The 14329-nt window shown below is 41.6% G+C and overlaps 1 protein-coding gene across 4 annotated transcripts in view; it reads right to left on the bottom strand.

Annotated features, from left to right (window-relative positions):
* Positions 1 to 1224: 1224 nt before the first annotated feature.
* The window catches only part of IL15RA (interleukin 15 receptor subunit alpha), a 52134-nt gene continuing 39029 nt past the window's right edge, over positions 1225 to 14329 (bottom strand). For 2 of the 4 annotated variants that reach the window (XM_066279546.1, XM_066279548.1), the window contains exons 3-7: positions 14027 to 14119; positions 11241 to 11435; positions 10668 to 10700; positions 6812 to 6890; positions 1225 to 3849 (exon numbers count right to left, since the gene is read on the bottom strand). In XM_066279546.1, coding sequence (XP_066135643.1) covers positions 3741 to 3849; positions 6812 to 6890; positions 10668 to 10700; positions 11241 to 11435; positions 14027 to 14119 — 509 coding nt within the window. In that variant the 3' untranslated portion in view covers positions 1225 to 3740. The remainder of the gene's footprint in view (positions 3850 to 6811; positions 6891 to 10667; positions 10701 to 11240; positions 11436 to 14026; positions 14120 to 14329) is intronic. The other 2 variants (XM_066279549.1, XM_066279547.1) reach the window with 2 other exon arrangements.

Here is a 14329-nt window from a genome sequence, read left to right as displayed (position 1 = left end):
CCGATTATTCAATATGTGAATCAATCTCATTTAGGAAATGAATTTACCTTTTATTGAGTGCCTTTTACATGGTAGACACAATTTGGACTTTGTGTGTGTTGTATTGTTTGGTCATCACAGCAAACCTGGAGGAGCAGATACTGAAACAGGTTCTATAGCAATTGGGCCCAGACAGCACATAGAACAGAGCTTGGGTTAAACTCAAGTGACATCCCCACACCTGTGGTATTTCCACTACCATCACGTAAACAGTTGGAGCTAGAACTCTTTCAAAATAATCCACATTTGTTAAAAACAGACAGCATAGAAGGCTTTTAGATGTTCTTAGCCATGGCATTCTTCAAACCAAATTTTATACTACCCTTTCTTCCTTCCTTCCTTCCCTCCCTCCCTCCCTCCCTCCCTCCCTCCCTCCCTCCCTCCCTCCCTCCCTCTTTCTCTCTCTTTCTTTCTCTCTCTCTCTCTCTCTCTCTCTTTCTTTCTTTCTTTCTTTCTTTCTTTCTTTCTTTCTTTCTTTCTTTCTTTCTTTCTTTCTTTCTTTCTTTCTTTCTTTCTTTCTTTCTTTCTTTCTTTCTTTCTTTCTTTCTTTCTTTCTTTCTTTCTTTCTTTCTTGAGCCAGAGGGGAAGGGAGAAAGATGAAAAGCACCAACTTGTAGTTGCAGCACTTTAGTTGTTCATTGATTGCTTCTTATCTGTGCCTTGACCTGGAGAAGGGGGGCTCCAGCCTAGCCAGTGACCCCTTGCTCAAGCCAGCAACTATGGGATCATGTGAATGATCCCACACTCAAGCCAGTGACCCTATACTCAAGCTAGATGAGCCTGTGCTCAAGCTGGTGAGCCTGTGCTCAAGTCAGCAACCTTGGGGTCTGGGCTTCAGTATCTCAGGTCAATGTTCTATTCACTGTGCCAACCACTGGTCAGGCAAATTTTACCCCTTTTTAAAGAGTATAGCTGCTCATTTAATCAGACAGAACTGGAGTTCTCCCCCTGGTTGTTCCCCAGCATGCTTCTGGAACCTCCAAAGCTTCATGGAACATGCTGAAGACACCACCAGCCACATGCTACCCAGGAGATCCTGAACCACTGGGTCCTGAAGCAACGAGTACCCTCGGGATCGCATTGATCTCGAAGGGGATCTCGAAGATCAGTGGTCCCTTGTCTACCGCAAGGGTTAGTTTCCAGAACCCCGTGATAGGCGAAAATCCGCGAAGTAGCAACCATATATTTATTTTATTATCCATATATTTATTTTATTATTTATGTATAGTTGAAGGCTTTATAAATGCTCCCCACACTATTATAAACCTTTCCCACACTGTTATTAACCTTTCCCACACTTATTTTGCTTATTTTACTGCAAAAATAATTAAAATAATAAATATATAAAAATACCTATATACCACAAAATCCCATGATATAGTGAAAAATCTGTGATACAAAATTACATAGATATATACAATTTAAAAATCTGTGATACAGTGAAACCATGAAAAGTCAACCGTGATATGGCGAGGGACGACTGTGCATGTTTGTTTTATGGTTAGTATTTTGGCTCTCTGTCCTGAAAAGTCACAAAACAACCCGGGAACTTAGATCACTATCTAAATTCATGATGATGACATCTACCAGAAGGGGGCCAAGGACTTGGGGCATTCAGTCCCTGCAAGACTTTTGCTCTTTAAGGCACCTTTTTATGTAAAAAAATTTTATTTAAAATATAGTTACTGAGCAGTCCTCCTGGAACTCCGGCCAATATTATATATAATCCTAGGGGTTATAAGAAAAGCATGATGCTTCATAATCTGACTTCCCCCTTATCTCTCATGTTGCCCTAATTCAACAGCCTTGTTCTTTCTTTTCTGAACTTGTCACTTGCATTCTCGTCTGTCTCTGCTGGCATCAGTCCTGTTTAGAACCCTTCCTGCCTGTTTCTATTTATCAAATCACACCCATCCTTTAACTTGAGTATCATTACATCTAAAATACCCTCAAATATCTAGGCCAATACAATGCAGCAGAAGTCATATGTGCCAGTTCCTATTCTAGCCTGTAAGGGGCCTGGCAGTTTTTTCTTTTCAGTTATCATGTGAGCAGTCTGACTACCGCGAGGCCACCATACTATGAGAAAGTCCAAACTATATGTGTGGAGAGGTCACGTAGACAAATGAGGCCTTCTTAGACCTTTCAGCTCAGCCCAGCCACTAACCAAATGCAGCCCAGGGAGTGACCCTTGTTGATGCCACATAAAACAGAGCTGCCTGGCTGAGCCCAGTCGGCCCCAGAGATAATGGTGGTTTGTTATGCAGCAACATCTCTAGAGCGAGCAGAGCAGTTGGCAGGTAGGCTGAATTTGAGGCTCAGGTGGGATGGGTGAGCGGTGATGTTGGAGATCTCTGGCAGGCAGCTTACTGGTAGGGAGTGAGAGGGATGGATTAGGAAGGGGGCCCTGGCCGTCTGACTTCTTACCCTTCCTTTGCTTTGCTGAAACCATGTAAATTGATGACATGAAGGAGAAGAAAGGGCACTTTGAGAGTTTCCGGCAGAGCACGAATTGGTTGCTAGGCCCACCTCCCAATGCTTGTGATTGCTACCTGGCCACCCTGGCTGTGTGATTGGACAGTTGATAGCTGGTAGTCAGGACTACTATTCCCCACCCCCCATCCCAAGTTCTGTTCAAACTCTGGCGTTAATTGAGCCTTGTGGTCTTGGGTAAGTCAACTTCTCTGAGCCTCAAATTTTGCATCTATAAAATGGGGAGGTGGAATTAGGCCCATGATTTTATTTTTAAAATGCTTTAAACAGCAAAGAAAGAACGAACAACACAGGGCAAGAGCTTGTGTGTACCAGGTATACCTGGGACATAACCTGACACTTGTGGCTTCTCATGTGGAAATCCCATTAGAAATGTTCTGAAACTGGGGTGTGATCCAGCTCAAGGTTGGGTTTTCTTTCTCCTTCTAGAAAAGCTGAGCGTAGCAATCTGGTACTCTGCATCGCTACTCTGTCTTCTCTGTGTGTGTACATCTCTTCTCAGTGATTCTTTTACTGCATTTTTCATTGAAAATAGATATTTTAGTTTGTTTATACAAGATACAATTTCAAAATGCAAGTCATATAATATGTAGATATAGTAGACAAGGAAGTATAAATATAAATGTATACATATGGAAAATATCTCTGAGTTTAATGCTCTTTCTGAATCCTTAAATTAAGAGGATGCATTAGGCACAATATCTTTTGCTCCCTTTCAGTGCATGCAGAGCACCTAACTGGAGAGAGTTTTAGGAGCTGTAATGCTGATGTCATCCTTTTAAATATTTCCCAAGCCAGGATGAGCCTACTAAATTCACTTAGAGCCTCAGGTATATTCTCTTTGTAAACTGCAAGTCAGGAGGATGGAAGGAAGAGATAGTCAGCTGATAAGCGATCCTGAGTAAAGTTGCAATGAAGTAAAAGCCCTGATAGGCAGCCCTGAGGCCTTCGACCGCTGGGGTTTGGGGCACTCGACCCTGTATCTGAGGCACACAGGCATTGAGCTTCCATCCTGGCTGGACAACCTACTCATCCAGGCAGTGCCCAGGGTGGGCAGAGTCGATAGGGTGATGCCGAGACATTTTAGCTTCATAGTGGCTTTTCCCTGGTGCCCAACTCCTTGAGTTTCTTCTAGGTCCCCTCTGGTCATAGCGGAGTTGGTGCCTTTGCTCTAGCCCTTGCCGGCCTCGGTTCTCCCCTGGAGTTTCCTAGGCTGTGTGGTAGTTCTCTGTGTCCTCCTCTCCACCTTTGGTTCCCCTAGTCATTGGCATGTCTTCCATATTTTCCATTTGAACACTGGTTGTCTGGGAAGTTTGCCTGTAAAGCAGATAATTCACAGTAAACAGATAGTCCCTATTGAACACTCAGATGGAGAAAACTCCATTCACAGATACCTCTTAAATCCTATTTTGGTATTTTAATCCCATCATCCACCCAGATTTCCCAATGCTGCTTTAGCAACTTCCCCCTACCTTGCCAATGCTCTGCTAAAAAGTGGTGGCTCAGATGGCAAGAACAAGAAAAGGAGAGAATAACTGGGAGCCCAGCAAAGCCAGATGTGATTATTCTGATAAAAATGAAGTAATATTTATAAAGCTTTTAAAATGGTTTGTGGACTTGGTGTTAAATAAATAAATAAACATGTATTAATCAGTTTCTGAGTAACCAAGAGGAGGGGAGGCAGAACATCTTACAGTGGTTCCTCGTCTATCATAGGGGTCAGGTTCCAGAACCCCCCGCGATAGGTGAAAATCTGTGAAGTAGTGACCTTATATTATTTTACTATTTATATATATTTAAGGCTTTATTTTGATTTAATATTCTTTTAATATGTTTTAATTAATATTTTTATATTGTTTTTGATTTTTAGGCTATAAAATGCTTATTTACTGCAAAAATAATTAAAATAATAATAAATATATAAATAATAATAAATATATAAAAATACCTATATAACACAAAATCCCGTGATATAGCGAAAAATCCACAATACAGTGGGACTGCAAAAAGTGAACCGCGATACGGCGAGGGAGGGCTGTAACTCCACATTCCCATCTGTGTTGAACAAGGTGTTTTTTAGTCCCTGAGTATCTGAGTCAGCCATTTCTTCCATGGATTATTTCATCCACCTCCTGAGGATAAACACTTTTTAGGACATTTTGAAACAAGCACTTTGAGCTCCTTGGAGGTTTACCCAGTCTTAAAGATATATTTATGAATATCTTTAACAATTTGTAAATACTGATATTTTCCTCTTATGAGCATATTTATTGGCCATATATACTACATTTTCAAATTCTTTTTAAGAATATATTTTTATGTATTACTTTTTAAAAAGAGTCTTATTTAATATAGTCAATGGACACAGTTATTATAATCTCTTAAGAATGTAACTACCAGCTGTGGCCAGGTAGCAAGTTGTTAGAGCGTTGTCCCAATATGCCAAGGTTGTGGGTTCGATCTTGGTTACAGCTCATACAAGAGTCAACTAATGAATGCATAAGTAAGTGGAACAACAATTGATGTTTCCCTCTCTCTCTCTCCCTTCCTCTCTCTAAAATCAATCAATAAATTAAAAAGAGAATGTAACTCCAAATACAGTGTTTTGTGTGGGCATTATTATAAGGACATTTTGAAAATCCTTTTAAAAGTCATTTATTTTGCTAACATTTTAACATTGCTTTTGGACAAGTTTTTAAGTATTATATCAACCTTAGTTTGTTAATTTCTTAAATATTTATGAGGTTTATGGCATTTCTTACTGGTTGAGATGAAATTAACAACTTTTGAAGATTTATGTACATTTTTGGAGGTTTTCATTTTGCCTTTACAGTAGCATTTCATAAAATGTTCATTTATTTCAAAATTAGGCTCAAATAGCGGCGTAATCTTTATATTGGCATGATATTTGAAAAGAATATTTTTTACTAGTAACTAAAAGTTTAGTTTCAACAAATCTGATGTCCATTCATTGTATAAAGCTGAGGAAGTTTCCAGAGTAACCATATCAATATGGAATGCTGCCATACTGGCTACTGCCTGATAGCAGTATAAAATTAGGGCTAATGTGCCATTTGAGGCTTTAATGAAAGAATAACAAAAATGCCTGAGAATCAGAAAAATAATAAAATCTGAAATTTCAGCAAGTGACAGAAACAATCTTGTTACAAATCCTGAAATGTAGAGTTTCAACTATTAGATGTAGAAAAGTAAGACTGACATGAATGAGTATATTCATAAAGTATACCCATATTTAATAAGTATGTTCAAAAAGATAATTCATGGATATATTATAAGAAGTGGTACAAATTAAATATCTTTCAAATTGGTTATTTGGCACATTCTTTCCTTCTGAATTTTTTTTTCTTTTTTGACAGAGACAGAGAGAGGAGGTCAGAGAGAGGGACAGATAGGGACAGACAGGCAGGAAGGGAGAGAGATGAGAAATATCATTTCTTCGTTGTGGCTCCTTAGTTTTTCATTGATTGCTTTCTCATATGTGCCTTGACGGGGGCGGGGGGCGGCTGTAGCAGAGCAAGTCACCCCTTGCTCTAGCCAGCAACTTTGGGCTCAAGCCAGTGACCTTGGGCTTCAAGCCAGCAACTTTGGGTTCAAGCCAGTGACCATGGAGTCATGTCTATGATCCCACGCTCAAGCTGGTGAGCCCACACTCAAGCCAGCAACCTTGGCGTTTTGAACCTGGGTCCTCCGTGTACCAGTCTGACTCTCTATCCACTGTGCCACCACCTGGTCAGGCAGAATATTTTTTAAAGATTTAAAATCTTTATTGATTATACAGAGAGAAGAGAAATGGGGCAGGGGAAGGACTTGAGACATATCAACTCATAGTGCTTCACTTTAGTTGCTCATTGATTGCTTGGTATATGTGCCTTGGCTGGGCAAGCCCAGAGTTTTGAACCAGCAACCTCAGCATTCCAGATTGATGCTTTATCCATGGCACCACCATGGGTCAGGCTCTTTCCTTCTGAATTGGCTCTTGGTAAAATTGGCACTGTGTCATCAGTTAGGTTCTGGCTGCCCCATTTCTGACACGTGGCCTGCTTTGGTGAGTGAGGGGCCCTCTAGGACTGGCTCAGTGACTGCTTAGTTCTGACACTCATTTTGGCCCACATAGAAGTGGGTGAGAGTGAGAGCCTATGTCACTAGCTAGGAAAAGGATTTTCCCTTTAGGAGGGCAGGCCCAGAGTCATGATAATGAAGCTCTTTTCTCAAAGGAAAAAAGGAATCTTGTCCAGTGCGATTCTTCTGTGCCACTCACCTTGATTTTTGGCAGTAACGTACCAGAAGGAATACCCCACATGCTCCACAAAGCGCAGGGACAAGCGTGGAGACTGCCACTGTAAGAGAAGAGAACTAAGCTGGTATCATGCTAAATGTCCCAGTAGCAGATTCACTTATAAGAATCTGAATTCTTTCTAATTTACATTTTTGCAGACAGATCCACACACCTTCCCAACAGCTTACTGTTATTAACATTTCTTAAGATCTATGCAGTTTAGCTTGTTCTACATCTGGGCAAAAAGTACATTCCTTTCCCACCAACATTGCTAGTTCAAACTGTCCCCATTGCTGTCATCCCACATCCCTTGCTCCTAATCCTTGTTCTTTCTGAGCAGAGTGACGGGGTGATGGGCAGGGATGGAAGTGAGTCAGGAGAAAAAATAAGAAGCTCCGAAATCAGAAGCTGAGGAGGACATAAGAGGAGGACGAGCCAATACTTAGTGGGAAGAAATGCTTGCTGCTGAGTCCAAAGTCAACAAAACAGGCAGGGAAGGTCCTCCGCGTTGCCCCCGGGACACCTTCCCCTTCTCTGCAGCTTCGCAGAATCCTGATTTAGAAACGATAGTTTCCAGTGCCATTCTCTCTTACATGATCATTATTTACTTGCTACTTTTTAGGACAGAGGAAGGGTGACAAGAAGAAAGAAGAGGTATTATAAGAGAGGACTTGCAGATATAAAAGGAGAAAAAGGCAGTGCTTAAGAAAAGGGAAAAAAAGTGTCGTCTGAGTTGAAAGGAACGTCATGGAGCGGAAGGAGAATTTGGGGGTGGAAGGCCAGCAGCATGACAGCGTTTGGGATTTATCAGACAGCACGAGTGGGAGCAAAAGGCAATCTCAGGGCAGGGTGAACATAACTATCTTTAAAACACTTGCACCAATCATAAGATCCAAGCAGATTTGGCCAGTTTGCCTTAAAATTATGAAATCTCCCTGCAAAAATCACCTAGCTGCCCCACATGCAAGATGGCAACGCTGAATATCCGGAGAGCCTTGTTTTCTCACTGTGGACCATGGTCACATACGTCTCCTAAACTGGTCAGCTTTTTGGACCTGTGCCTAGACAACCAACATACACCCTTGTAAGCGATTCCCATGGCTTGGCCTTCAAAATACAACCCAATTGAAAAACAATTAAAGATACAGGATGTGTGGAAACACCCAGATTCCCCGCTGGGTAGGAGTGTAATACATGGGTACAGTTTTTCTCAAGGGTGATTGGCAATATGACAAAAGTTTTAGAGAACCATACTCTTTGACTCTCCAGTTTTACTTCTAGGAATTTATTCTAAGGAAATGGGGAAGTGTATATAGGAATATTCACTGAGGTATTGTTTAAAATAATTTTTAAAATGTTAATCTAGTATGCTTTAATTACTGCAGTAAAGTATGGCTTTACTTCGGTGGGCTCAAGAGTCAGGCTACCAGAGTTCAAATTTTGGCAGAAGAGGCTACCTAGGGATTTCAAGCCTTATTCTCTCATCTGTAAAATGGGAATATTAATGGTCACCGTGTTATTGGGCAGTTGCAAGGATAAATGAGATGATGTATCAAAACCCCCTGGCATATTGCCTGGTTGTTAGTCAGCATGAACTTACTCCTGACACATGATTAGCACTCTATCAAAGATGGCCATGTAGCAAAATTAAAAAAAGAACAAAAAAAAAAAAAAAAAGAAGAAAAATGTTAATCTAATCTCTTATCAATAGAAAATTAGTTAAAACATGGTATATTCCATCCAACAGAATATCATTCAGCTTTTAAAAATTATGAAACAAATCTATATTAAGATGGAAAGATGTCTGTGATATCTAAGTAAAAAAAGCTGGTTGAGATGAAAATGGATCAAAAATAATCTCCAGTAAGTCATGTGTATGTCCATATGCACAGAAGTCTTATATAAATACCAAAGTATATAAGTAATGGTGGGATTGTAGATAATCTTTATTTTCTTAAAAGTTTTTTTCCTGATATTTTTGTAATGGTATTATAATCAGAAGAAGCAGTAGAGTTGTAAAAACAAAATGACTTGCACCTAGTAAGGAGAAAAAGCATAGAAAAGTTGTTGTAAAAGAAGTAACAGAAAACATGAGAAATTAGTGAAAGAGGTTTTGAGTTTTCAAATTTAACATGACTCATCAGTATGACTAAAATAAGAAGTCTTTTATTAGAGACATTATAGCCTATGATAAACTATTTCTTCACATTGACTAATCAGCTTGGCATGCATTTACGGTTCGTGCAGAGATTTATTGGAAAAGGCAAGTTGATGGTATTTCACAATGCTTCTTCCTGTTTCTTTTTGATGAAAATGAAAGCTGCAGAATCAAATTCAAGTGAAAAGTGGGCTCGTGAGCCAATGATACACATAAAACAATTTAAATTCAGTGACTTAAACCCTTGGCCTCTTCCTCACTTATATCTAGACAAATTTAGTAAATAAATTGAAACCAGAATTACTAAAAAAATGGATTAAGAGATCAACTGCCAAGTTCTCCACCCTTTTATGTTTCCTAGGGGGTGCATGGATTACAGAAAAAGGAAGTGAAAGAGATTGGTGAGACAGAGGAGGAGAGAGGAGGATTAGAGTTTGGGAGAGGGAGGAGAAAAAATGAATTATTGCACAGGAGGCCAGAAAGGCCAGTCGCTGTCTGCCTGAGTTTAACCTACAGTGCTGTTTACATCCTGGCCTCTCTGAACGGACACAGAAATGGGTGGCCGGCACGGCTTCCTTTCAGCAAGAGGTTGTCAGTCAGAGATAGGGCTTACTGTTTACTATGTATCCTATTGTAATTTTTCTTTTTAAACCATGTGCAGATATTATCAATTCAAAAAATGAATAAAATTTTTTGAAGTTTGTAGAAAAAATAAAAATAATGTTGGCTTCTTTACTTATTGGTCTCCTCTCAAATGGTTAGCCATATTTTTGTTTCCATGTCCTTCTCATTAAATGCCATAATTTCTTCATAAAAATAATCTTCAAAAAGCCTTTCTAAAATGTCTTGCCTTTGCATATATGATTGATTAAAATAAACAAAAAAACATTCTAATTAACTAACTACTAAAAGGACGAAAGCCACTTGGACTTTTTTTCCAGATGACATTAATGCAGATAAAATTGTAACCACGCTTTCTAGCAGGAAAATGTAAATCAAAAATAAAAATAATTTTGCCCATGTGAAATTAGAGTGTCTTTTTCCTTGAAAACCTGTCAGACAAAAGTGTAGATCCTTTCTTACTACTTGCATTTCTCTCTCCTTGTTTCTGTTTTTCTTCTTCCTCTTTCTCTCTCCTCTCTTCTCTGAGATAGCCTCTCTTCCCTTCATCCTCTTCTTTGATTCTTGCTAACATTTCCATTTTCCTCCTTACCCTTACTGGGACATTCTCTGTCCTAGCCTCCGTGTTTTGTGAACCTTCTGTAAAAAGCAGCCTTCTAGACTGCGGAATGGAACAGTCTGGCTGTCCGTGCATGGCGCTGGCACTCTGGGAGCCTGCAGGGTCTGTGTAAGCAGAACAACGTCATCTCCGTGATGCCAACACTCACTTTGCTTTTCTAATAAGTCTTGGACTGAAGGCTAGCCCTGCTTAGTAGAACAGAATTGCTGAATAGGCCCTTTTTATGATGTGTCTATTCTCTGGTTTCCATATCAGGAGTGTGACAGTGAGAAGGTACCAATAATGAAAATAGTGATGTCAAATAAAGACACCTTTGAGAGTGAGAGGGGACTGCTGTTAATGATCATGCTGGGACAGCAGGCACAAACCAGGACTGTTCGACTTTCTGAGACTGAGGTCTCCTGAGCATCAGCTCTGCAAGGACGAAGGAAAATACTTACCAGTGACAGCTGTTGAATTGTTTGAATAGGCACCTGCAGAGAAGAGATTGCAGCTCAGTTATGACTATAGTCTTAAAGGCACTATTCTCATTAAGTAGGAGAAATTCTGGACAATTTGGTTCCCATCTTAAAGCTTGGAGAGATTCACAGCTGGCAAAACTAAACTCATTTTAGCAAAGAACAAGCAAGGTAATTCATTTAGATGCTGGGTCACGCTTAAGAATCAGATATGCTTTATGGAAGACACAGGTTATCGGGAGCTCCTCTGTCCCACAGATTGTGATTCCAGGTGGTAGAAAGCTTCCTCCATCCCCTCATAGTGGAAGAAGACAGATATTACTCAGATTCTTGGCAAAGCAGGTTAATATGGTGAGCCTTGTCACATACGGGAGATGGACTTTCTTTTTCACCCCGACTGAGCCAGGGTAGAGCACAAAAAAATGGAGACCAGAGCAAGAAGCTATGGCAGAGAGCAGGTGGCGGAGGATTGCTAAGTTGTTCTGGCATTGGATGGTGTAATACCATGCCTGCCGAGAGCTGACCTCTCCTAAAGTATGCAAAGCCAGTGCTAACCTGGCTTCTCGACCGAGAAGGAGGGAGTGTGTTCCAAGGCCTTTGCTGTTGTCTGAGCTGGGGCTTGGGTAGGCTGGTTCCTGACTACCCCTGTGGTGCCTGCAGAAGGAGGTTTTGATGGCATCAGCCTGGAGCCCGGTACAATAGCTGGCTTTGTGGTCACTGTGGTGTCTGACTTGGGAGTGAAAGCTGGCTCTGTAGGAAAGTGTAACACGTGAAGAACAGAAATGTTTAGAATACTTACTTTCTCAACTTCATAAAAATGTAAACTTAATGCCTGGTCTTATGATCCCCCTAATCCCCTCCCCGAACCCCCAGCACACTGCTCTACAAGCTTTTTATGAAAGTCTCATAAGTGCATAACATAGTCATCCATTTGGGGTGACTGCAAGACTTTGAGAATGTTAGAGGATTTATAGTAATTTGTCATGGTGCACAGAAGTTAAAGATCCCAAAGGTTAGAGTAGATCCAGGCTTGTTTACTAAAGGAGACTCATCTCAAAAAAATAAGTGGAACTGTATTTGCCAAAGACATCTGGGATGATGATTTTAGTTTATAAGTGTTTTCACAAAACTTCTAAATAAAGGGAAGCCTGAGATGTAGATTGTATTGGAAGAATGTCCTGGCTTTGCCCCAATCTCGGCATCTTTGGCTGTCTGGCTATGCTACTTGGGCTGCTTTCTCATGTGCCCCCAGCCACAGATGCTGCGAGATGTCCCCATGCCCTTTAAAACTTTATTCATTTATTTTCAACAATTTGTTCATTTATTTGCAGGTTAACTTTTTTTTTTAATTTTTTTATTTATTTATTCATTTTTAGAGAGGAGAGAGAGACAGAGAGAGAGAAGGGGGGAGGAGCTGGAAGCATCAACTCCCATATGTGCCTTGACCAGGCAAGCCCAGGGCTTTGAACCGGCAACCTCAGCGTTTCCAGGTTGACGCTTTACCCACTGCGCCACCACAGGTCAGGCCTCCCCATGCCCTTTAATCCTTTGTCACTGCCTCACACCACCCTGGCTGCAACCCTCCAGGTACTTTGCAGACGGACTTCCCCTGGAGCATTCCCATGCGGGTGCCCATGGCCACAGCACCTTGTGTCAGAGATGGCCCTCTCACATCTGAGATTCCGACTCTGCAGTTTCATCTGACCAAGCGTTTGGCACACAAAGGTAACACTGGGAGAGGCCACTTGATTATTCGCATCAGTTGGGTGACCCAGACGTGACTCAGATCAAATGAGCTTTAGAATTAGCCCAAACAACTAGAACCAGTTTCTCAACCTGTTCCTTCTGTTTGTTACCAACTAAGTAGGAGGAAACCTTTTTTTTCGGCCTCTCCATCCTCCCCTCAGCAGTGGTTCTCAGCCTTGGCTCCCTAAGAATCACCTGGGGGCATCTAGAATTCTCATTCCCAGATTGCTCTCCACAGTTCAGGGGACCTCAGTGGACAGTCTAGGTTGGGAATCAGCACTCCAGGGAAGGTGTGCCAAGCATAACTGGATGGCTATGCCTGGAGGGGAGGAGACAAGGGCCAGGAAAAGCCACAAACTGGGTAACGGGACACACAAAATCAAGAGTTAAGTGTGAAGTAAGGGTATCAGAGGATACGGAACACATTGCCCCGTGATATTTAGCACTCATGATTACGAGTTTTCTTAACATTGGTACAGTGCTGAAGAAATTAGGGTAGATGGTTCCCTAAGACTCAATGGGAATAGGGAACACTGGCAGCTTTGTGCAATGTTTCTATGTTGGAGCCATCATAGCTAATTTGCTGATGGTTAGGATTGTTGGGAGGCAATTCTGCATTGGTCTCTCACATTTCTGAAAGTCATTTCTTTTTTTTTTTATTACACTTACAGAGCTTCTTTTAGAATCAGAAGTCATGAACTATTTTTTTGTTTTTTTAAAAATGTATTTATAGTTGACATACAGTATTCTATTAGATTTAGGTGTATAACATAGTGATTCAACATTTACATACTTTACAAAGTGATGGCCACCACAAGGGTCAGATCCATGAGTGCTGTGTTTCCTGCCAGCGTTCCTAAAACCACAGCGGGCTGACCTACAAGGCAGCAGAACCTCAGACCCCCCCCCCCCCCCGGTTTTGACGAGTCCAGCAGGTCTACAGTTCATTCTGATCTGACATACTAAGAGTGGATTTCAAACCATGAACATATAAAACCTGGATATCAAGAACTTTTTATTTAATCAGAAAGTTAAGCTAAAGTAAAATTTTCTTCTTGACTTAAAAATTTGTTTCACTACATAAGTTTGTGGTGGAACTCCAGCAGTGGCCCATGAATCTGAGGGGTTTGTGGGGACCAGAGAGTTATTAGGGAATGGAAGTCCTTAAAAAGTTTCTAACAGGCCCTGGATGGTTGGCTCAGCGGTAGAGCGTCGGCCTGGCGTGCGGGGAACCCGGGTTCGATTCCCGGCCAGGGCACATAGGAGAAGCGCCCATTTGCTTCTCCATCCCCCCCCCTTCCTCTCTGTCTCTCTCTTCCCCTCCTGCAGCCAAGGCTCCATTGGAGCAAAGATGGCCCGGGCGCTGGTGATGGCTCCTTGGCCTCTGCCCCAGGCGCTAGAGTGGCTCTGGTTGCGGCAGAGCGACGCCCCTGAGGGGCAGAGCATCGCCCCCTGGTGGGCAGAGCATAGCCCCTGGTGGGCGTGCCGGGTGAATCCCGGTCGGGCGCATGCGGGAGTCTGTCTGACTGTCTCTCCCCATTTCCAGCTTCAAGAAAGATAAAAAAAAAAAAAAAAAAAGTTTCTAACATTCCTACCTTTTCCGGAAGGGGAGAAACTCTCTGGCTCTGGGGTCACCCCTGCTGGTGCTACTGTGGAGGGTGGCCTTGGGTGAGGCAGGGAGGGGTCTCCTAGAGAGAGGACAACCACATGGCATTTATAATCTTTCGGGGGGGGGGGAACCTGGGGTGGCTTCAGGACTGGATACAAATAAAAAATAAATATACAACTTTAAAACGGATACATCTGTCTTCCTAGGATAGATCAGAAGCACAAGAAATAAACTACAAGCACTATTTCCCAACCTGCAGCCTCATGCAAATGTAAACACAGACTGCAAA

Source organism: Saccopteryx bilineata, chromosome 5 (genome assembly GCF_036850765.1).
Source record: "Saccopteryx bilineata isolate mSacBil1 chromosome 5, mSacBil1_pri_phased_curated, whole genome shotgun sequence".
NCBI lineage: Eukaryota > Metazoa > Chordata > Mammalia > Chiroptera > Emballonuridae > Saccopteryx > Saccopteryx bilineata.
Note: the sequence above shows the minus strand (reverse complement) of the source record. Positions and strands in the feature narration are given on the sequence as shown.